The sequence below is a fragment of the Pholcus phalangioides genome, unplaced genomic scaffold (assembly GCF_987345545.1).
Source record: "Pholcus phalangioides strain wild (caught in Gottingen) unplaced genomic scaffold, Ppha-v1.0 ptg000027l_1, whole genome shotgun sequence".
Classification (NCBI taxonomy): Eukaryota; Metazoa; Arthropoda; class Arachnida; order Araneae; family Pholcidae; genus Pholcus; species Pholcus phalangioides.
The window spans coordinates 8,137,582-8,162,727 of record NW_028301617.1 but is presented as its reverse complement, the minus strand read 5'-3'; the positions used below and the strand labels follow the sequence as shown (position 1 = coordinate 8,162,727).

General features: G+C 41.9%; 1 protein-coding gene across 1 annotated transcript in view; it reads right to left on the bottom strand.

Annotated features, from left to right (window-relative positions):
• The window catches only part of LOC149068341 (apolipophorins-like), a 112,754-nt gene that overhangs the window by 41,461 nt on the left and 46,147 nt on the right, over nucleotides 1-25,146 (bottom strand). Inside the window, exons 10-15 of the mRNA XM_089251851.1 lie at nucleotides 21,848-21,997; nucleotides 14,281-14,428; nucleotides 11,876-12,159; nucleotides 8,320-8,472; nucleotides 6,903-7,049; nucleotides 4,742-4,938 (exon numbers count right to left, since the gene is read on the bottom strand). Of these exons, the coding sequence (XP_089107977.1) occupies nucleotides 4,742-4,938; nucleotides 6,903-7,049; nucleotides 8,320-8,472; nucleotides 11,876-12,159; nucleotides 14,281-14,428; nucleotides 21,848-21,997 (1,079 nt within the window). The remainder of the gene's footprint in view (nucleotides 1-4,741; nucleotides 4,939-6,902; nucleotides 7,050-8,319; nucleotides 8,473-11,875; nucleotides 12,160-14,280; nucleotides 14,429-21,847; nucleotides 21,998-25,146) is intronic.

The following is a 25,146-nucleotide window of genomic DNA, read 5'->3' as shown; positions in this document are numbered from 1 at the left end:
CAAGGTCGTCGAAGAGCCACGACGAGCAAAAAAAAAAATTTTGTATAGAGATTTTATATATATATTTTGAGTCTTGTGGCATCTTTCATCGTGAGCGGACGTGTTTTTTCTCTCCGGTCTCTGAATCTTCGTTGCGAAGATTTCCAAAGGCAGCGTTAGTTTCATAACGCTACGGACTTGCGTCCTTCTTCAACCTACGGACCTCGTTTCTTCGACGTCTTCGTTACCGTGGAACCGGCGAATATCTACTGTGTTGCATCCACGCTCTTTCCGGGATATTCAACAGTGTTTCTTCATCTCCTGCCTGGTGTCAGGGTGTCAGCAAGTGCCACTCTTGATGATGTCAGTGCTTCCCCTCTCCCCCCCCCCCCAGTGTTTACGTCTGCGACCAATGGGGATCGTTATTTGGCACTTTCAGCGCAGCGTCACAAGACTGCTACAGCATCACAGCTTTCACGTAAGCTGCATGCTGCCACTGGAACTCGAGTTTCACGGTTTACTGTTGTCCAAAGGCTTCATGAGAGAGGGCTTTATGCCAGAAGACCCGCTGTTTGCAACCCGCTAACTACAGCACACAAGAGAGCGCGTTTAGCATGGTGCTGACATCAGCCGTGGACCAGACTTCAGTGGAGCACCGTGCTCTTCACAGATGAGTCGAGATTCAGCCTGGACACTGATTCTCGACGTACACTCATCTGGAGAGAGCCTGGTACCCGATACATCTCTCCCATATCAGGGAAATGGAGCACTATGGTGGTGGAGGTGTCATGGTCTGAGCAGGCATTATGTTGGACGGCCGTACACCCCCTCCATGTGTTTGGCAGAGGGTCCGTGACTGCTACGAGGTATAGAGAGGAGATCTTAGATCTATAGAGAGGAGATCTTAGATCTATAGAGAGGAGTCTTATGTTTGACTTTTCAGGGGCGCAGTTGGCCCTCGGTTCCTGTTGATGGACGACAACGCTCGTCCACATCGGGCTCACCTGGTCAACGATTACCTAAAAAGTGAGGATATTCGTCGTATGGATTGATCAGCCAGATCTCCTGACCTAAACCCTATAGAACATGTCTGGGACGCTCTTGGGAGGGCATTTGCATCTCGCCATCCCCCTCCGAGAACCATTCCGGAACTGAAAACTGCGTTGCTGCATGAGTGGGACCGACTGCCACAGGGACTCCTCAACTGCCTCGTGTCCAGTATGCCGTCGCGCTGTGCGATCTGTCTGACTGTGAGGGGGGGACCATACCCCATATTAGACTCATTTTCGCACCCTATTCTGCAAGCACACTCGTGTTTCCAAGTCACTCTTTTGATCACTCCTATGCTTACACACTGAGTCACATTTTTAGTCACTCACATGCTCACACACTCTATAAGTTACTTTTTTAGTCAATCACATGCTTGCATACGGTTTCGGTTACTCGCATGCTTGCATACTGATTTTTTCACTCTTTTGGTTGCTCACTGACATGGTTTCCATGCTGAGTCACTCTTTTATTCATTTATAAACATGCTCGAGGTCATTCTTTTAGTCATTGATATGCTTGCACGCATTCTAGGTCACTGTTTTGGTCATTCACAAATTTGCATACACTCTAAATGACACTTTTGCTACCTCGTGTGCTTGAGAACTCTCTCGGTCAGATTTTGGGTCCCTCACTGACCTAACCTCTGCCTCTCGCTGTCTGGACAGAGGCGGATTTATTGAGGGTCGTACAAATTTTGCCTCCCTTCTCCCATTCTACTAATTTTCTTTGCCAATCATTTCTCAAATTTCCTGAAGTCGCCACCCTGGGCTATAGCAATCCTTGTAAATACACCGCTGATTGTGTGGTGGTAGAGTCTTCACATTCAATCACAAGTGTGTCGATGGCAGTGGGTTTGAACCCAGGACATGTTTACGCAATATTTTTTTTTCATTTTGTGATCTAATTTCCGTATATTGCCTAGTTAATTACGCATTTTCAGTTTTTTTCTGCAAACAGGATGTTTTCTGGTTTTAGTTTGGCATTTACTTGTTTAATTTCCTTCACCTCAGTCTTGACGTTTATCAACTCGCAGACCTCACTCACTTCTCTCATAATGTTATCATCGAATTCCATCGATTTCATAAGATCAGAAATTTCTTCATGTAAAATCCACTTATCCTGTTGGTGAGTGATGGAGGAGTTGAGAAAAATCATCGTTGTGCCAGTTGAAATAAAATATTTCTTACTATAATTTATAAACTTAACAATTTCAGGACGGTTGTTATTGCGTGTTCATTCAACACCCCCTATAGATAAGATCTATAGGGGGTGTTGTGTAAGATCTATAGGGGCTATCTTATCTATAGGGGGTGTTGGTTCATTCCGCAGTGACTGCTAGCGAAAGTGTCTTTCTCGCCAAGCGAGATCAAATCTTGCCAAACATCGGCGGCTTGGCGGGATATACAACACACTTCACTCCTCAGTGGGTTTTGTGAGTCACTGGGATACATGACACACATAAATATTTCTTGAAGCTTTCATGGATTATTTGATCTTTCCATCGCAAACACGGGACGCCAGTTCGGTCAATTTTATCGGGCAACAGCTGCCCACCATGTGTTGGGGAAATTTTTTTTTTTCTTTAACAACATTTTTTAACGAATGTCTGCCATAGCCAAAGCATGATTTACTTACAAAAAAAATCTCGTGTGATAGAAATGAAACTTCTAGGTTTGACATGACTTGATAAACTGAAGAGCCAAAAAAACTGGTACAGGCATGCGTATGCAAATAAAGAGATATGGAACCAATCAGAGTACGGCGCTGCGGTCGGCAACGCCTATATAACACAACAAGTGTCTGGCGTAGTTGTTAGATCGGTTGCTGCTGCTGCAATGGCAGGTTATCGAGATTTAAGTGAGTTTGAACGTGGTGTTATAGTCGGCGCACGAGAGATGGGACATAGCATCTACGAGGTAGCGATCAAATTTTGATTTTCACGTACGACCATTTCACGAGTGTACCGTGAATATCGGGAATCCGGTAAAAAATTAAATCTACGACATCGCTGCGGCTGGAAAAAGATCATGCAAGAACGGGACTGACGAGAATCATTAAACGTGACAGACGTGCAACCCTTATGCAAATTGCTACAGATTTCAATGCTGGGCCATCAACAAGTGTCAGCGTGCGAACCATTCAACGAAACATCATCGATATGGGCTTTCGGAGCGGAAGGCCTACTCGTGTACCCTTGATGGCTGCACGACACAAAGCTTTACGCCTCGCCTGGGCCAGACAACACCGACATTGGACTGTTGAGGACTGGAAACACGTTGCTTTGTCTGACGAGTCTCGGTTCCAATTGCTTCGAGCTGATGGACGTGTACGTGTATGGAGACAACATCATGAATCCATGGACCCTACATGTCAACAGGGGACTGTTCAAGCTGGTGGAAGCTCTGTGATGGTATGGGGCGTGTGCAGTTGGCGTGATATGGGACCCCTGATACGTCTAAAAACGACTCTTACAGGTACGTAAGCATCCTGTCTGATCACCTGCACCCATTCATGTCCATTGTGCATTCCGACGGACTTGGACAATTTCAGCAGGACAATGCGCCACCCCACACGTCCAGAATTGCTACAAAGTGGCACACTCTTCTGACTTTAGACACTTCCGCTGGCCACCAAAATCCCCAGACCCGAACATTATTGAACATATCTGGGATGCCTTGCAACGTGCTGTTCAGAAGAGATCTCCGCCCCCTCTTACTCCTACGGATTTATGGACAGCCCTGCAGGATTCATGGTGTCAATTACCTCCAGCACTACTTCAGACATTAGTCGAGTCCATGCCACGTCGTGTTGCGGCACTTCTGCGCGCTCGCGGGGGCCCTACACGATATTAGGCAGGTGTACCAGTTTTTTTGGCTCTTCAGTGTACATCTCAGTTATATTTAATTTTAACTATTCAAAATTGAGTTTAGAAATTTTAAATAAGATCGATCTTGTTGATCCCTTGTTTTCCTTAAACTTCCCTTTCTCTTAAATTTGATTCACTTGATCTAATTGTCCCCTTAGACCCCAAGACGCCATCCGTCCCGTAGAATTCTAATGAGTTTGGCGTCACATGTAATCATGATTGAACCCGCTGTAAATCCCACGTGTGGCAGATTTGTTCACTAAACATTTCTGGCGATAAGCGCGGTTGGCTCTAAATCGGGGGAAGATTGGCTTTTTATCGGGGCTGAAGTCTAGTACGGGAGTGAAGAGTGAGAAAATAAGTAAATAAAGTGAAGCGCTCTGAATATATAGCGTTATGACAGCGCAGCCAATTAGGGGCTATCACTGGGACGCCACAAAACTTCCATTCGCGTACAGTATACATTAATATATTAATAGCGCCAATAGGTCACGAGAGAGAGTAGCTTGCTCCACGCATGTGCTTTAGGTATTCATTGCTTCGTGTCCCGATCCATAGCCGCTACACCACCCCCCCCCCCCAACTTTATTTTCTTAAAAGTGAGTGAGTGAGTGTGTGTGTGTTGACATCCTCCCTAAACCACCACAACCCATCTGCTTCATCACACAATCAGTTATCCTACGGAACGGGTTTTGAGGGGAAAAAGAAAGCATTTCACTTTTTTGTGTGATGATTTTGTTTCCCTCACAGATTAATCACTCCATGTCGCTGTAAAAGTTTCGCTTCGAAAATATAAATTTTAAATTTAGAATCAGTCAAGAATGAATTTGTTAATTTATACCAAACCTTTCTTTAGCATCCGCTGCGAAATGGAACTCAGTAACCCCATTTTTCTCGAATTTCAATTTTGATGCTGCAACTGCCAAAGTTGCACTTGCGTCGGCACCCAATTTATACGCTCGTCCAGTAAGACTGGGCAATAGAACTTCGTGATCTAGGAACATCAGTGTATGACCTGCGTCATATTCCTTATTGAAAGTAAACTACAAAAGTACAAATAAGAAAAATAAAATGATCAATGAAAAATAGATTAAAAGTTATTTTCAGTGTCAAAATAAAAATATCTTTCACAAAAAATGACGGCCAAGTTAAATAAGGTTAATATGGCCAGGATAAGCTTCGGTGATTTTTGCTGACGTCTGTATTATAAATTCTGAAAAACAGATAATGTTAAAATATACTTCGAAGATTGGTTGAAACAAAGAAAATAAGAAAATCTGATCTCTCTCTCCACAAGGTATACATTTAGGGGTCATTCAAGTATTATGTCAGCACAGCATCGATGGGGGCGGGGGTTTCCGATTTGCTGACTTTGATGACAAGGGGGGGGGAGAGGGTTTGGATGATGTTTACGTCACCAACCACCCTTTATGAAAATATGAAATATTCTTGAGATGGCATCCTCTTCGATGCGCCAAAAACAGAAGAAACCTTTCGATAGTTATTCGACACCTGAACTAACATTCTCCTTATTGGTAAGTCCCCTTACAGAGCTACTTTAGTGATCTCTAAATGTTTCACGGATCCTTCAAGTGCTCTGGAAATGTGTCCGGGCCGCTTTAGCGCTCTGGAACTGTGCCACGCATCACTCAAGTGATCCGTAATTATGTCACGGATCACTTAAGTAATCTGGGAATGTTCCGCGGGTAACTTGAGTGATTTAGAACCTTCCCAATCATTTAAGCGATTTGTAAATGTGCCGCTTAGTTCATTTTTACAAAATTAGGTTTGAGGGAGGGGGGGGGGGGGCAAGCCACATTAGATAACCTTCAGGGCCACATTTGGTCCGCAGGCATACAATACAAATACAACGCCACAACAGGCAAATTGCCCAACGAGGTGGCTGACTTAAGAACATCATGGATCCCCGAGCCATTTTTGGAGGCCCTACCTACTAATATAATACGCCCTGTATTATGAACAGTAAAAGCTTACGCACTATGTTTAATAAATATATATATATATATATATTTATTTTTTTCATTTTTCTGCTATGATAATCCTGTATGTATGATAATCCGATGATTGCATTGTGCTCAATGTTTCCTGATGGATTGTTTCCTCAGAATGTATATAATAGTGCATAGCTAATTAGTGCAAATTAGCGTGTATTTAATCTGTTTTCGCTGGTTTTTGTATTTTATTTCATTTCCCTCTTAGTTAATCTTGATTGTATGTATTCTCAATGTCTTCTGATGGATTGTTTCCATAGAATGTATGTTATAACTTTTCATTTGTTGAATAAATAGAAGATGCTCTCCGACACGACCCAGCCTCCTAGGAGGTGAAGAGAGGAAGTTGTCTTGCACAACAGCTCTGGGCGTGAGCGGTCATCAATCAATCAATCAATCAATCAATCAATCTCTATTAATTTATGATAGTAGTCTTTTGAGAGAATATTCTCAGTTCCCGTCTCTCTTCCCGTCAAGAAGATGGGAATATTGAAGTTTGTAGACCACAATATTAAAGTTTGAAAGCAAGAAAATGAAACCAACACGGCTGAATAACAATCATTACAGAGGACAAAAAAACTTCACGTCAGGTTTCACTACACGTACACGCACATTCCCGCATGTACCGATTCGTTGGGGGTTCCGCGGGGGGGGGGGGTTGTGGGCGGGGTGCATGTGTGGTGTAGCAGTAGTAGGTAGGGCCTCCAAAAAATGGCTCGGGGATCCATGATGTTCTTAAATCAGCCACCTCGTTGGGCAATTTGCCTGTTGTGGCGTTGCATTTGTATTTGTATTATCATACTAAATGTTTCAGGCAATGAAAACTGATTTGTATTTCGCATTATAAACAAAATTAGTAAAAAAAATTAGATAGTTTTTGCTGAAGAAAGAGGGAGACAATGAGATACAACACACGAGGGGGAAAAAAGCCATGAAGTACTGCCACGCACACATTGCAAGAAAGATGGGGGAAAAACTACACTTTTTTGTCTTACCTTTTTCTTCCAAACCGCTGCAGAGTCGAGATGATTTAAATAGTTTTCGATTGTTTGGACAACGGATATATTATCCCAGTGAAGCTCATTACCCATTATCCGAACGTAATAGAAACCATGAGGCGATCCTTTCTTTTTCAGGTTAACCTGCAGAATAAAAACAAAAGAAGGAAAAACTATAACCACAAGAAACAACCACATTTCAATAAATCATTTGGTTGCGCCAATAAACCCAAAATCCAATCCAATCCAATAAATCATTTGGTTACTTACACCTTCCGATGAATGCCTATTTCACACCAAATATAATCGAAAACAAGGGGTGATGCAAACGCAAAATCTTCGCGACGCACGTATACGCACATTCCTGCATGCGCCAATTCGTTAGAAATTCCGTAGAGGAATGTGTACGAGGTGCATGTACGGTTGAGTGGGAGTTGTCATTTCCTCGGCACGGGATGGGGGGGGGGCACGACAATTAATTCATTTTTAATTACCTACTTATATTCAGGGTGTGCTTGCTTCGTGGGCTGGCGGATCAGCGAACGAGGTGCACCCACCAGCACAGCGAGAGCCCATGACAAAATAAAAGACAGTCGCGAGATGCAATATAATTACAGCTGAACCTGTCTACGTCCTACTCCTTACATTATTCTTTTATATCTATTTTATATTAATTTCTTATTATTTTTAGTATTAAAACACTATATTTATTCTCTATAAAATGTGTTTTTTGGTATTATTTTGAGTGTCTAGAACGAATTAATTGGATTTACATTGATTAATATGGAAATAATTGCCTCGGTTTTCGTCGGTTTCGGATTTCGCCAATTGTTTTCAGATGAATTATCGACGGAAACCGAAATATCACGATATTTTACTTTTCACTACCTTTCTAGTTTTCTTAATTACGATACTGAAAAAGGAACTTGTAGTTCCTAAACGCGTCTAGCTGCTGTTCTCTTCGTGTTTTGGGTTTACTGACGTGTGTATATTATGTTCACAGTACTCTATATCTTGGACACCTCTCCATCTTGGACATTGGACACCCTCTGGGTTCTTATCTTGGACAGATACAGCTCATTGTCTGCTGATTATCTGTTTGAGTGTTGATCATCTATCTGCTGATTATCTCACCCAAAAGGTAATGTACTTCTATTGTGGACATGCTTTGCTATAGTATATAATAGCCAGTTCCATTCACAACTTCCCAGTATAGGGAGGTCCCAGTATAGGTGTCCAGGATATAGAGGTATTTAAAGTGACAGGCATTGTCAGTATTATACAGCATTTGTTCTATTATTTTCAAAAGATACGGCGAGCTGGTGATGTTACTCAAATCTGCCGCACATCAAATAAACGTCCGGCATCGCATACGTATCCTCTGCCTACAATCAATGAATAAATTGAATCATACTTTGTCTTTAATTCCACGGATTTTTTCTCTGTACGCATCAGCTGAACTTGATTGGCTGTTTTCGGATGATGCTCCGCCAAAGGTTTGTAGACGACGCTTTCGACTAAACAGTAGTTCTAGTTCACTCTCGAGATTCTCAACTCTTGATCCTACCTGGTTTGATTACAGCCAAGAAAAAAATTGAGCATGTTTCATTAGATTTTGCAACTACAGTTATATATATTCAAAGTTAACATAAATGTATATCGCATAAAAAATAATTCATATAGTGGAACCTCCAATCACGCACATTCTCCCTTTAGCGTACACCTCCGTTTAACGGACACTTTTCTTAATTCGGGTTCAACTATTTTACTACCTATTAACGGACGCTCCCCGTTTGCGGACGAAATTGGTGTCCGCTATCGAGGGGTTCGACTTTATTTTGTGTTATTTTTGAATTATATATAGGTACGTATTTATGTATTTGTGTATACGTATAAAGTATATGTTGTGGTAAAAGTGATAAATCCACCCGGTGATTATGAATAATCGCCGACCATTTCAGTTTCATGAATTTTTTTTATATAGAGACTTTTTCAAACGTTCCGGCGATTATGTATAATCCCCACCTTGTATGGGAAAATATTTATCAAATCGAAGCGTGGTGGCCCAGATCGATAAGATACACACCTACAGCAGTGGCGCTCTCAACCTTTGGAAGCCCACGGCCCGGTTGGATTCTTTTTTTAGGTGGAAGAGCCCCGGTCATAAACACGACTAATAGGAAATAAATGGGGGGGGGGGGTGAATTACTCACGGCCACGTTTGACCGATGCCCGGGCCCGGTATTGGGCCGTGGCCCATCGGTGAAGAAGCACTAGCCAAAGAATTTTTAGAGGTGTCACACGAGTTGGATACCCGATTCATCCTTGTCAAAACCATCCTGATGCGGAGTTATAACAAAAAATAATCGATTATATGAACGCAAAACGAACAAACACGTTGCTACCACAGGAAGCTCTCTACCAAGCATCAACCCCTCGACGAGGTATATGGTGGAAAAAACTGCCATTCGGATTCGGCAATAAACTGTAGGTCCCTGTTTAATTTACCCTCGTGAGCAGGAAATAACCGCGGGGCTACAAAATGATCAACGATTTCGATAAATTGTGAATAAATTGAGGTTAATAGGAAATTCGGGCTGAATGGAACTAGGATAATTTCATAAATTCCGTTAGGCGGTCCCAGTTGTAATTTTTGTTATTACTATTATTATTATTTGACGTGCAAATGTCTTTAAAATCGATCCCGGATGGCGTATAATTACAATCCTTACATGCTTAGTTACAGAACAGGCATTTGAACGCAGTGATTGGTTACTACGAGCAAGAAAGATAGCACGACGTCACGGGGGGAGCTTTTGGCGAAATCGAATTTCGCCAAATAGGCACTTTTTAGTTGAATTACGAAGAAGTCGTATCTTTGTCTTCTACGGTCTTATTCACAAAAGATGAGGGCAACTCCATTGAAAAAATTAATTTCGTCCTGAGAAGGGCCTTTTCGAAGTTAATAAAATAAATGAAATTTAAAACAAGAATCGAAAAACCACGAGAAAATAAAACGATAGACAGAAAAAAAAACCCACTAAACTTCGCCAAAGTGAATGTAAATTTTACCAAGTATTTGACTATAAATGACGTAATGGGTTCCATCAGTCATTGAGACTAATCACGATGCGTTAGACTCCTTATAATGCATCTAGGTATGTAAGCTCTGTTTATAAGCTGCCGGATGTAAAGAGGCTATCACGCCTAAATAAGCGACACTTTCCGCCAAAGAAATTTCAAACTGAATAACTCGGCTAAAAATAGAAATAGTGGTCATCGTTTTAATTCATCTTGGTATCGTTTTAATGAGAAAAAAATGGAAGTTTGTGCCAATACTAATCAGACATTCGTGGTTGCCGGAAGTTACGAACAGTGCTCGCGCAAAGTGAAACCATGATTTTCGACTTTTAGGATACGGCACGTGGTTTATATTCGGGATCATGTGTTGCAGTGGCCTTCAACCTCCTTCTAGTAGCGAGCACTGCCTTTATCCATCACCAAAAGAAGAGCACCCTTTCCGTCAAGTTTGGCCATACGAATGCATAGAATCTGACATAGGTCTAAACTTCATTGGGATACTTTCTCTTAATAAAAGAATGCCTCTAGAATCAACGATTCGCCAGTAATTTGTGGCCGGAGAACTTGTAGCAGTGTTTCTCATAGTGTGTGTCGCCAACCTTTTTCGGGGTGTCGCGGCCACCTGGAGATATAGTTTGTGCGCCTATTTATGCATTAAGTGGTTCCTTTATATGGGGAAATATCTATTTAACTATTGTGGGGAGCCGCCGATGACCAAAAGTCTGGCCGGCAACAAAAGTTTGAGAACAACTGACTTAACCTCTTTACGATCGCACGCGTAATATTACGTCCAAACTCCAGTGGAATACATCCAAATAAGAGAGTTTTCTGTGCTTTCTTTCCTCTCTCTTCACCATCGCGAAACTTTATAGCAACTCTATTTATCTGCGGAAGATTCCCCCCCCCCCACACACACATATAATGTATATTTCTACTATATACAGTGGACTCCGCTTATAACACTTTAAAAAAAAAACTGTCATAAAAAAACGTTGTAAGCGGAAAAACGCTATAAACGGGAAATATTGATGAGAATTACTTAGAGTTTGCACTACGAAAATAAGTCCTACTAAGCGGGAAAACGTTCTAAATGGAAACGTTATAAGCGGGATAGACTGTACATGAAAGAGTGAAAAAGACACGCAAGATGAGGGTAAAAAGAGGACTCTAAAAACTTTATTTATACTTCATACTTATATATCTGTTATACTTCTTCCTTTTATATTTTTTCTTTCTCCCCTTCTTCGTTTTTCTAACGCGTGTTTAGGTTAGGACAAGGTTACCATATTTATCGCTGATTCGTTAAATAGAGATAATCCGAATTTCTTGCCAAACGCTTGTACACGAAATGGTTAAGGCATCACTCTGAAGGCAACTAAAAGCGTTTACATGACTCAATCCGAGATTTCAGTCCAACCTCGTTTGACTAGAATATAAAACTCTTTTATTTCAGATTCAGAAAGTTGCCGAAAGTTGAGTTCCTCATTACATTTTCCAATAGAGGAGGGAAAAAAGTGCTCGATCTTTTTTGCTTCCCTTCTATTTGTTTTAGGCCGGGATTACACTATAAAAGTTTGATGAAAGTCCTTTTATAAAACTTGAAAAATGCTACCAATAAGATCATCCGTTGCATTTTCTAGAATGTAACCAATAACCTTATTGGTGGCATTTTTGAGGTTTTATAAAAGTACTTTTATCAAACTTTTATAGTGTAATCCCGGCCTAATCCGGGTTCTTTACAAAATATATACAACACGGGAAAGAAAACAAAAACGAGATGACGGTGATGACAGGGTTGCAATATCCCGCCAGTGGTGCACCGAGAAGAAAGGATAAAACACACCGTTACAACAGAAAATCACCTGCAATAAGAAGTGTTAAAGACCCACCTCGAACAAATTCAGGTTGTGTCCAAAAATGTTCACCGTCAAAGCCAGGTTTGCAGATCGTGGCAAGAAAGAATCCCTACTGTGGATTACGTTGCTTTTTGCTTCGTATCCAATGTTGAGTTTGTCGATGAACATAGATTTCGATATATGTCTGGAAAATTTGAGCATATCGGTGGAGTACGGCTGTTTCAGGAAGATTTTCGAGGCGGCATATTTTGCTGTGCGTTTCAGTGGATCGGATGTTTCTTGGAGGCTTCTCAAGTATGACCAGGTAAATACTTCCACTGTAAGAGATTGAGAAGAATTTTTGGATGTGAGATATATTTCATACCAATGCTGAATCCGATCACAACAAAGAGAAAGTGTAAAATCTTGGAAGAAGACTTTGAATAGCTTTTTTATTTTTGAATTTTATAAAAATGATGTTTGTGTAAGTATGCATGGTGCTGCACAATATGCTGTCGCAAATTGTTTTCACAGCGAATATCTCTACAAGCGTTGACTTTGGATACGTACGTTGAGTATGGGTTACATTACAAAGAGTTTTCAAATGACACGCGGTTACCTAATTCACATTTTACCAAACATGAATGAATGAACGACGGGGGGGGGGGGGGGTCTATTCAACACCACCTATAGAACAAGACGTTCGCACGAAGCTCGTGACGTCACTGAAGAAGGTCATTTCACCTACTGCCATTGGATATAGAAGGCCGACGCATGCGATGTCTTTACCTTTTTTTTACAGTATATCCAATGGCAATAGGAGAAATGGCCTTCTCCATTGACGTCACGAGCTTCGTGCGGAGGCCTTGTTCTGTAGGTAGTGTTGGTCTATTACGCTCACGTCACTGTACAACGAGGTCGTTAGTGGCGTCACGCCCTTAACGCGAATTCTCAACGACCATCGTTAAAAACTTGATTTTTCTCAGCAGCCCGTGGTATGACTTTATCGATTTTACGAAAAACTCCCTAGGCCGAGAGTAGCGCTAAGTCCGAAAGGGGTGGACCAATTAGATAATTTTCTCCGCTGCTTGTAATCATCATCACTATCAACGAGTGCTGCAGAACGTGCGTTATTATTATTGCATTTTTATTTATTTTGTGCGCGTTTATGTGTTGATTGTCCCTAATTTTCGCGTAAGCTACATAATATACAACCTCTGACAATAAAGTTCGGTGAATAGTCCTGTAACATTAACGTAGATGAAATGTTAACGAAAATTACCTTATTGTTCTTCGAAATAGTCACCTCCCATTACTATGCACCGCTGAGATGTCCTATACATGTCCTGGAAACTTTGCAAGAAGTCTTCTTTTGGGATGGAGTTCAAAAGCCTCGTCACGTTTCGTTGGATGTCAGGAATATCGTCAAATCTCTTTCCTTTCAAAGCGAGTTTGAGTCGTGGGAATAGGAAGAAGTCTGGAGGATTGAGATCTGGCGAGTATGGTGGATGTTCAATTTGCCCCACCCCCCTTTTTCGCCAGGAACTGTTTGACGATATTGGCTGTGTGAGGGCGAGCATTGTCGTGAACAAGAAACCATGAACCTTGTTGTGCGTACTGAGGTCGTACCCTGCGTAGACGTTTCATGAAACGGGTCAAAATTTCAATGTACCTTGCATCATTCATCGTCGTTCCCTCAGGTAGAAATTCCTTGTGGATAATGCTTTGACTATCAAAAAGGTGATTAGCATCGTTTGATGCGTGATTTTTCTGCTCTGACCTTTTTCCGACGAGGTGATGCAGGAGAACGCCATTCCATGCTTTGCCGTTTCGTTTCAGGGTCGTACCTGAGACACCAGGACTCATCCTCAGTGACAATACAGTTCAAGAAATTTGGTGACTAATCCTGTTCCCAGTTAAGAACCAACGCACTAAACAAGCACTTTGTAAAACAAGTCTTTCACGGAACACAAACGACGCTCAACTGAACAACGGTGGCGGCAGATGGTCAACACCTGCCGCTACACATGTGCAGCGTTTTGCCTTCGCCAGTGTTGCCAGATCGGCCGTTCTGACTTCATTCACCGAACTTTATTGTCAGAGGTTGTATTTTTTTAATTCATCCGGATTATTTACATTTTCGTCAAATATTTGAGAAAGAGGTAGGCTATGCACGCACATGAAACTTGCACGGGGAAATTTTCTAAATTATTATGTTTAAAAAATGATGTTCTATTGAAGTTCAATGACGTTATATGAATTTCTCAAAACGACTAGCTAAAATATCACCATCATATATTCCCATGCTTTTAACATATTTATCTACCGTCTTGATATTAAGACAACATCAAGAACAAATAACCTTTTATTTACATCATTAATTTTATTACATCGTCTAAAAAGCCTTCATATGCATGAAATGACTGCGACAAACTGATATTTAGAATATGAAACCATACCTTGCTTGCTTTTTTCATTCTCAAGAACGTTTGCCATTCTCTCGATAATAGCAGGGGATGGACATTGTGACAATGTTACTGCTGCGGCAATCCTAACCTCATCGTGCTCATCCATGTTTTCAAAAAATTCTAATAATTTATTCGAAATCTGAAAAATAATTCAATTTATGAATATTTTCATTGAAAAAGAAACACACAAGCATACACTCACACATGAATATACGGCAACAGTTTTTTAGACCGAAGCCAACCGTTTACTTTTTCTAGTCGCGAGCACTGCCTGTACTCATCATCAAAGGAAGAGAAACCCCCCTACAACAAATTTGACGTACGAATGCATGAGATTAGGATGATTTCAATCCTTGAATGCAATGTGTAAAGTGTGCTTAATTGGAATTGTTGATCAAGTGCTCGCGAGCACGATATCGGGCACGAGCATCGAGCGCTCTGGGAGGTTCAGGAAGCGCCGTGGTGCTCGCAAGCTCAACCGGTTGAAGATGCGTGCTTGGAGAAGGGATTCTTAACCTATGGGTCGTGACCCACACTTGGGTCTCCGGGGTTTCCAAGATGGGTCGTTTAGATTTACTGACATCCAGGGGTTCTTGAGTTATGGGTCTCGATTCGAACTTGATTCACGGGGGCTCTCGAGATGAATCGTACAAATGAATTTACAGTCAGCGACTTATGAGCTATTGGTCACGAACCAAACTTGATTCGCAGGGTCTTCCGAGAAGGGTCGTACGAATCCACCAAAAAAGTCAGTGACTCTTGATGTATGTCTCCTGATTCAAACTTGATTTGCAGGCGGAGGCACCAACGTGAAGAAAACATTGGGGGAGAGGGTGCTAAAAGTTGTTGGTCGTCCCGGATATGCGGGGCTCAAGTGCGTACGCAAGAGAGGGAGGGTGCATTGCATTGTTATTTTCAGAAAATATTGGGGGTGGGGGGGATGGCTCAGCCCCTTACAAAATTTATTAGAGAGTCCCAAATGGCCTAAGCCCCTAGGTTCCGGCGCCTATACGTTCGCAGGGCTTTCGATACGGGTTGCAAAAATACACTTGCAGCCAGGGATTCTTAAGCTATCGGTCACGACCCGAACTTGATTCACCGGGGGCTTGCGAGACGGGCCGTACAAATCTACTTAAAGCCATTGATTATTGCGCCATGGGTCACAACCTAGACTTGATTCGCGGGGGCTTTTCGGATGAGTCTTACAAAACCATTCACGGTTGCGTTAGAAATGCCCTTATTGCATCACTGCTTTTAACAATTTAAAAGAAATAAAAATAGTTTCATGGGTCGCTAAACACTGATCTCGTTGTTGATTTTGGGTCGCGACTGAAAAAGGTTAAGAACCCCTGCTTTAGAGGTTTAAAAATAAAGGTGAATTCATACAAGCCCCGTTCACATGTGCAATAAAACATCCCGGGAAGTTCCCGGTAACGGGGATTTTCGCTACAAACCATTCACATGACGTTTAGTTTATGCCAGTAATCCCCCCTCTTCTTTCCGGAAGTCGTCACTGGTTACGTGGGTGAACGGAATTGGTTGATTCAAGATGGTTGACGAAGGAGCTTACAGTAGTTTTCGTGGCGCAAAGGATTATGGGAGAGAAGTTCGGTGTCGACCTCCAATCCACCCCAAGAAAGATTTGCTTTTTTTGATGAGCTTCTCTCCCACCTTTATCTTCCCTACGAGGGGAAAAAAGTTGTCATGCCGGTAATTATCACCAAAGCGATCCCTAATCTTGCACATGTGAACGGGGCTACACAGACACGGGTCGTTAATGACACGGCCAGGCAAGGTACTCATATCTACAAACACTCAATGTGGTAGACACGGGCACAGAGATGCTATAGCGACATTTCAATATTATCTTTCGTGCCTTAACACTTAAAATGTACATTTAACAAGGTCTTCCGTGATAGAGATGGGAAACGGGTTTAAGTGAAATTCAATTCACAGCTTCCGAAGATGCTAGAAATCAAAACATATTAGAAGCAAATAGGCACCGCGAAAATGTGGCATAATAGATCAATCAAATCCCATTTCAGCCCTTTAAGCGGCTTTTAAAGTTTTCTTGATCCGCATTGTCGCTGTCACAGTGCAAATCACCGAACCTTCTAGAAATTGCCACCAATCTTCAAGAAAAATTATTTTTTTCCGTTTGCGTGAGCTGATAAATTCCCCTCCCCCAACGCGAAATAGCGATAATAAATAATAAATTAATAATAATAAACAAAGGAAGGGGAAAAAATTGTAGTTTTTTCTGTTATTTATGCTGTACGCATATTAATAATAGTATACTACCTCTCGAAGGGAAAAGAAAAAAAAATCTCTCTCCCCCTTCTGCTATCAGACTTTGAACAAAAGCCGACCTCGCTGATTGGCAGTTGATTGGCAGGACGAGGGGGGGGGAGGGAAAGCGTGTTATCGCGGGCAAAGCTCTCTGTACAAAGCTAGCCGGGCCAGCAACTCCTAGAGATAGAAGGTCTCCGTACGGGTTGCCATAAACGTCATTTAGACTACCTAGCATATTTGCCACATTTTGAAAGACAACATCCTATTTCGTTTCTTCTTATTTTGCGTAGAATCTTCCTGATTGGCTCACTAATACCCCATATTGATTGGATGTGGGGCATAGAAATCGCCAATTCTGAGCCCGATCAATTCTTTTCCTCAGAACGATCATACTGGCACGAGCAGGGGCTTTTTTCCCACTGAATATTCTGAGGGAAAATCGACTACTTACTGACGTCACAAGGAGACTGCGGAGGCCTTCTATTTCTAGGAGGTGCTGGCTGGGCTCGGGATTGCCGAAATGAGAGGGTTTTAAGAAGATGAGATATCTTGTGTGATTGCCGCTGCAAGTGTTATTTCAAGATTAACCATTCATTTAATCACTCATTAGAAATCAGCTGATTAGGGGCCTCTGACAAAACATGATGCTGTTATAAAGAAGAAAAAGGACATTTAAATGAAAAAGGCACTTATAAAATGTCGATCGAAGGAGCGAAGCTGTCATCGGGCTTCCAAAGGTGGTGACGGGCTGAACGTAACGTAGAACGGTGGTCAAGAGAGCGACGGCAGCTGACCGAACATCGAAGAGAGAGTGGGGTTCATTGGGCCCGTCCCTGGGTTTCCAGAGACAAGGTGAGCCATTCTTGTTGGTTTCCGGTACTGCAAGGGAGGTGATGGAATTTATTTTCGGTTTTAACCATTCGTTCGTTTGGAAAATGGCCCGGTCATGGTTCCCCGCGCCATTCAGCGTGCTTCCGACATACGCACGAGAAAAATTTACTTTCTTGACACGCGATTTTCCTTCCTCGCGTAGGCTCTCGACCTTTCCAGATTTCTCATTGGCCGTGGGTGATTGGGTGACCCACCTGCGTGTGCGATTACGACTTGGTCGTTGGACTACAATTTTTGATCCGTTTGGCGCGTGTTTTTCTGTTGACTGTTGGTTGGTGTGCCCGAGTGGCGCAGTGGTAAGATGCTCGTCTTCCACTGTGAAGGTTACCATCAAGTTCCATGGGTTCGAATCCGGGCATAGAACGTCAGAATCAAGTTCTTTACCTAACCAGCTTGGGGTGACCAACGTTGGATGGAGTCTTCATTTCCTACAAACTCTACTAGTTGGAAATTGCTGTCCCCTCTCGTACTGGACACGAAGCAGTTTAGGAGTCCCTGAGGCAATCGGTCCCACTCGTGCAGCAAAGCAGTTTTCAGCTCCGGGATGGTTCTTAGAGAGGGGAGAGATGCAATTGCTCGCCCAAGAGCGTCCCTGACATGTTCTATAGGGTTTAGGTCAGGAGATCCGGCTGGCCAATCCATACGCCGAATATTCTCACTTTCCAGATAATCGTTGACCAGACGAGCGTTGTCGTCCAAGAACATTAACCGAGGGCCAACGGCGTCCCCTGAAAAGTGGAACATGGGACTCTATCTCCTCTCTGTACCGCCTAACAGTCAGGGACCCTCTGTCAAACACATGGAGGGGTGCGCGGCAGTCCAACATGATATCTGCCCAAACCACGACACCTCCACCACCATAGTGGTCCATTTCCCTAATATGGGAGGGATGGGTATCGGATCCCAGTGTTCTCCAGATGAGGGTACCTAAATAGAACACAGTGTGCAAATTCTCTTAATTTTGCACTTATTTCGTATACTTTAATTTTATATTTAATTTTAATGTTTTAAATTTTAGTAAAATTCAGATTTATTACATTTAATTTCTTTCTCTGACCTATATCTCGCTTTTATCAACTATTTCTAAAAGTTTTGAAACAATAATTTAAAATAGGGGGTTTCGGTCTTTTCATCCGATAATAATTTCTATTCTGACACTCAATACAACCGTATTGAGTGTCAGAATAGAAATTATCTGTATAATATTCTTCTTTACAGAATCAGCTCTACTAAACGTTTCCGAATTCATATTCATAGGATTTAGATCAATCTACGAAAACCATGGGCATTTTTCTAGATATCAGAAAAGCAGTTGATAGTGTAAATCATAACTTCCCAAACTTTTTGTTCCATCGGCCCCTTTATGAGCAATTTATTTCCTCTCATCGCTCCCCAACTCAAGTGAACCCATAGGATCCTATGTCAAGTCCGTAGCTTCTGTCGCCCCCTCCCCCGACTATTCCATCACCCACCAGGGGGTGATATTGCCCACTTTGGGAAACACTGGTGTAAATCATCATAACGTATACCAACATAAGCAATACCACCTGCAAATTGTAAATTTCCCTCCATTTTTATCGTAAGCTTAGAGTGCAGACAATGCTTAGAATTATCATGCTCATTAGTTTGTTATGTACAAACGGATTTTTGTGAGCGTGGAAAACAAATATTTGTTGTTGTTGTTTTAATTAAAACTAAAATATCCTGCCAAAAAAAAAAAAAAATTCGATGAGATAATTTTGTTTTTCGCAGTGTAGTAGATGAAGGGTTAAATTTACACTTGAAGTTTGTGGGGGCGCGGTAGCCCAGGTCGATAAGATGCTCCCCTAAAGTACAACAGGATATTTAGAGGTGTCGTGAGTTCGATACTCGATTCGTCCTTGTCAGAAAAATTTCCTGACACAGGGGTACAACAAAAATGGCGACCTGACTGCTGGAAAAAATAGCTACCTCAGGGTGTCCCCCATCGAGGAGTTAGCGCACCAACCCCTTGACGAGTATAAAAAAAAACAATCCTGCCGTTCGGAATCGACAATAAATTGTAGGTCAAGGTCTAATTAGCCTTTGTGTGCAGAAAATGACCGTGGTACGACAAAAATGATCAAATGAAGTTTGTGCTAGTTGTGCTAAATTCAGTTAGCGCATTTCATTCCAAAGAAATACACAAGTTGACACACATCAAGACCGCCCAAACTCTGCACAGTCAGATTCCTCGCTTGGAATATATAAAATACCCAAAGAACGGTATCTGTACGACCCATAGTTTTGGAGAGAAATGCGAAAGAAAAGTATGACGTCATATCCGGTGCAAGAAAAGAAAAACTTTCCACATCATTCCACGGCGCGCGCATGCATGCCTCGATATGTGCGATGGATATTTTGAACATCTTCCTATATGAACATATGCAAATACCGATGTTCATGTTTCCAATGCAGTTTTCTTCTTCCCTTGCACCGGATATGACGTCATACTTTTCTTTCGCATTTTTCTCGAAAACTATGGGTCGTACAGGTACAGTTCTTTGGGTATTTTTTATGTTTTTTATGTATTCCAAGCCAGGAATATCTCTGGATATGCAGAGTTTGGGCGGCCTTGATGGGACACTCTGTAGTCAGATTTGTCTACTAGATTCTGCGTTTATATAAAGCAAGTACACTTTTTAGGCAATGCAAGTTGTGTGACTTTGCTGATAACACATCTAGAATCCACACACACAAAAAAAAAATTCCAAACGGTTACATATAATGTAATGATTATGTAATGAAATACATAATCATTACATTATGCAGCCGTTGAACTTACTACATCTGAACATATTAATGTAATGAACTTACTACATCTGAACATACACTGGTGTAAGAAATTAAGAGAATTTGCAGACTTGGTCGATTATCTCTAGAACTACTGTACCGATTTTAATGAAATTTGATATGTACATACATTGATACAATACAAAACAAATAACCATTCAATAATTGTAATACACACGCATGATCTTGCGTAACACTCGTTGGAGTCGGAAGGTATGAAACAGCGGTTGCAGAATAAACAAAAAATGGGTTAATAGGGGGGGGGGGTATGGTCCCCTCTTACAGATATACAAAGGTCTCGCAGCGTGATTTCATACTTGAAATAAGGCAGTTTATCATTTCCTGTGGCAATTGGTCCCACTCGTTCAGCAACGATGTTTTCATTCCCTGGATGGTTCCCGGAGGGGGCTTGCGAGTTGCAATTGCCCTCCCCAGAGCATCCCAGACATGCTCTATAGGGTTAAGGTCTGGAAGTCTGGCTGGCCAATCCATCCGGCGAATATTGTCACTCTAGAAAATCGTCGAGCAGAAGAGCTCTATGTGGCCTCGAGTTATCATCCATTAAAATGAACTCAGGGCCAACTGCACCCTTGAAAAGGCGAACATTGGGCTCCAAGACCTCACCCCTATACTTCACACGAGTCACAGTGCCTCTTTCAAAGACATGGAGAGGTGTGCGGCCATCCAACATGTTGCCTGCCCAGACCATTAAACCTCCTCCGCCATAATGGTCGACATTGGAGGGTAGGTAGCGGGTCCCTGGTTCTCTCCATGTGAACGTACGGGGAGAATCGGTGCTTAGGCTGAACCGGGACTCATCAGTGAAGAGAACGGTCGTCCATTGATCCATACTCCAATCTCTATGCACCATGATAAACGGATTCTCCTGTCCGTAGAAGTGAGCGGGATGCAAACAGCAGGTCTTCTTGCAAACAACCCTCTCTCATGAAGTCTTTTGGAAACAGTCACCCTTGATACACGGGTTCCCGTGGCTACATACAAGTCACGAGAGAGCTGAGAAGCTGTAGTACTCCTGTTACGCCTCGCTATAATCGACAAATGTCGATCTTCTCTGGCCGTCGTGGCTCTTGGACGACCTTGCCCAGGCTTTCTCTCGATGGATCCGGTATCCTGGAACTGTTTCCATAAGTTACACACGACGCTGGGCGTTAAATTGAACTCTCTACAAATCTGGACTAGAGATTGGCCTGCTTCTAGCCTTCCTACAATTCGCCATCTCATTCCATCATCTAAACGTTGGTGGTTACTCATTTTTACTGTTACAATTCGAAATTAACCGATTGCTGCAAAATAACACCAAGAAATTCGCCGAGGTGTGCTAGCGAACGAAATGCGTCTCTTATAAAGCCTGTTTCTCTACGGGCTCCGTGTACGCTTACGTATTTGACGTACAAGATTTGCATTTTTGTCTAGAAGCAGTGGTTTTACATTCAGTTCAGTTCTTTTCATGAAATTCGATAAAATATGTAAATTCTCTTAATTTATTTCACCAGTGTATGTAATGAACTTACTACATCTGAACGTATTAATGTAATGAACTTACTACATCTGAACATGGACTTCTACGGAAAGCATCCAATGCTGCTATTCGAAGGGGAATGCTGTTGCTTGTTTTAGAAACACAATTCAAAATGGAATCTTTTGCGGTTTCGACGTAGCCCAAATTTCCAAAGCCTTTCAGCGCGTGAATAATCTGGAAAAAAGTAGGCATATGATTAGCTTCGTGTATCAAAATAAATGACTTTGAGCAATCAAAAAGTTTCAGATGGATTAAGCTCTTTTTCCCCCTCAAAAACTACTTGTATAAACTGGCCCTCAATATACAGAAAATGGTGTAAGTATTTATAAAATTAAATGTTACATGTAGACGAACAATAGGAAGGTGATTATCGCCGATGTCTCACTTATGCGTCGGTGCAGTGGAACAAGAAGAGGATTAAAAAATGCACTTGAAATACGTATATATAACGTGGAAACTGATACAGGTTCGGTTATAGAAAAAAAACTACATTACACAGACGTATGTAGTACCCATTCTGATGGAGGTATTTTGATGAAACTTAGAAAAAGGATGCACATAAACCATGGGAAAAAGAAAGATTCGATAAAAAATAGTTCTGTTTTTGCCCATCAGGTGAAAAAGTGGCACTTTTCACCGCAGTTATCTAGCATGCCTCTAGGCCAGTAAAATGCGGCAAGAAATACTGAATTAACCGTTTTCCCTCAAATGCACGATATTTTTTGCTCATTTGCGTAAATTAAAAGATTACTCATTCAAGTTTTTACAATAGCAAGCGTTTAACTGACAGCAGTTCAGCATAAAATACTGTAGCTTCATTAGATAGCCTAAAACATTTTTGTTACATTTATTTCACCATTTTTGAATAAGGGGCCATTCAAGTATTACGTCAGCATCGAGGGGAAAGGGGTTTCCGATTTGCTGACTTTTGATGACAAGGGGGGAGGGGGGTTTGGATAATGCTTACGTCATCAACCACGATTTATGAAATATTCTTAATGGCATCTTATTCGGTGCGCCGAAAACGAGAAAGAACCTATGGATAGTTTGTGGGCAGTTAACGTAACATTCCCCCCTATTGATAAGTGCCCTACAGAGCCACTTTAGTGATCTCTGAATTGTATCGAGGGTCACTTAAGTGGTGTAGAAACACACTGGGGGTCGCTTAAGTGCTCTAAAACTATGCCGCATGTCAGTAAAGGGATCTCTAAAATGTGTCACGGATCGCTTAAGTGTTCTGGAACTGTGTCCCGGGTTATTTAAGTGATTTGAAAATGTGCCACGGGCCGCTAAAATACTCTGGAATTGAGCCACGAGTCACTTAAGCAATCTGTAAATGTGACGCTTAGTTCATTTTTTTACAAAATTAGATTTTGAGGAGGGCATGGGAGTCATCAGATAAACCCCAAGGCCATATTTGGTCCGCGGGCCAAGGGCCTTTATGCAATTTATCATTATATGGCTTAGAGGGTGGGTCGCAATGAATTTATTAAAGATAAATTTTGAGTTCTTAGCCTTCAAATAACATTGAAATTAACAAAAATTGATTATAATAACATATAAAGGTATTCTCTTGTGAAATTTCATTTAAAAAAACATTTTTTAGCATTCAAAAAATAAATTTTTGATCGTCGGGGGGGGGGGCACCAGCCCCCTATGCACCCCCCCCCCGTGTACGTCTCTCTGATCCCAACAATATGCGTTAGGATTCAGAGGGGCAGAGCTGATGACGAAATTTTGTTGACAAAGGGCGGAGGGGGGGGGGGTCAGAGGTTTTTCTGACTTTTGCTGACAAGGTGGGTATGGAGTCAAAATGGCTAAACATTTGCTGACGTAATACTTGAACGGCCCCTAATATAAATGCACACCCGGTTGAGTTATTAATACGAGAACCATCCGTATATATTGTATTCCCATACTGAGTTGGGCTATGACCTTGACGTGCGAAGGGGGGGGGTTCATTTTTAAAAGGAGGGGAAACGGGGGGGAAAAGAATAGGAAAAACTCAAAATACCGACCTGCTCCTTTTCCCTGCGACCTCTTTACCGAAAGAAGATAAATGGAATCGCCCATCGCGTGACGTTTCATGACGTAGAAAGAGGCCAACTCAGCGTGGGTATACAATACCCTCCACTCATTTTGATCGCATTCATTCTTATCATACGCCATACAAATTATGACAAGGTGCTACGTGTTCAAATACGTTTTGCCATCATATGTCATTCTTGAAATATCAGAGTTATGGATAGAAATATCGACATCTTGGCTAAATAATAGCTGCATTTCTTTCTGTGCTCAATTTTTCACAGCCAGTGAGAACTTGTAACGTTTCATTAGATACCGAACAATTACATTTTGTTATAATTTAGGGGGAGTTCTCTGAATATTTCTAATTTTTCATCGATATATGAAAGGTCTTTGTACGGTTATTTCGGCAGCATATAAATTAATTCTTTCAACACATTTTTTAAACATAATTTCTTCATCACCAGTAAAATACAGGGTGTTCTTAAACTATTTAGAAAAAATTGGAGAGGGGGGGGGTGATAGTATAGCCATCACAACTAGCAATATTTTCAATGGAACCTACGGTCGCAATCCCCTCAGAGTGTGACAGAAATGTGGAAACTCCGAAACACATCCAATAAGCACAAGTCCTCACTTCTGACGTCATTTCTGCTCAACCGAACAAGTAGCACTTCTCCAAAACATAACAGTTGATCATTTGCTGTGAGAAAATTTGGCGAATGACTGACCAGGACTGGTGCTCGTTGGACGTGTTTCTAATTTTAGCTTTTCTGACACTCTGTGATTAGAGATGAATCATAGGTTCTACTGTAAATATTGTTTGTCTTGATGGGTACTATCACCCCCTCCAATTTTTGTTCTGAAGTTTACGAAAATTTTTCTAAACGTTCAGCGCACTCAAGCTCTAAGGACAGACTGAGATTCGTAGCCTTTGTGGTCACGTGGTCTAGGGCGATCACCAGGCAAGTGATTCTAATCCACACAAAAAGAAGGCAGGTGAATTTTCATTCTTTCCTGGATTCAGCCAGCTGTTGAAAACCTTCGTATGGATAGAGGAGGGTGACATCATCCTCGGATAAGTCACCATCTGGTGGCAGTGTCAGCAATTGTGAGCTTCGGCCAGAGTTAGGTCCGACCATCCATGTACCGTTCAGTGCACACAAGCTCCAAGGAAAGATTGAGGCTCGTTGCCTTTGTAGTCCAGTGGTCTAGGCCGCTTACCCGGTAAGTCAGAGGACGTGCCTTCGATTCCCCGCGGTTGAATTTTCTTTCCTGAATTCATCTTCGCATCAGAC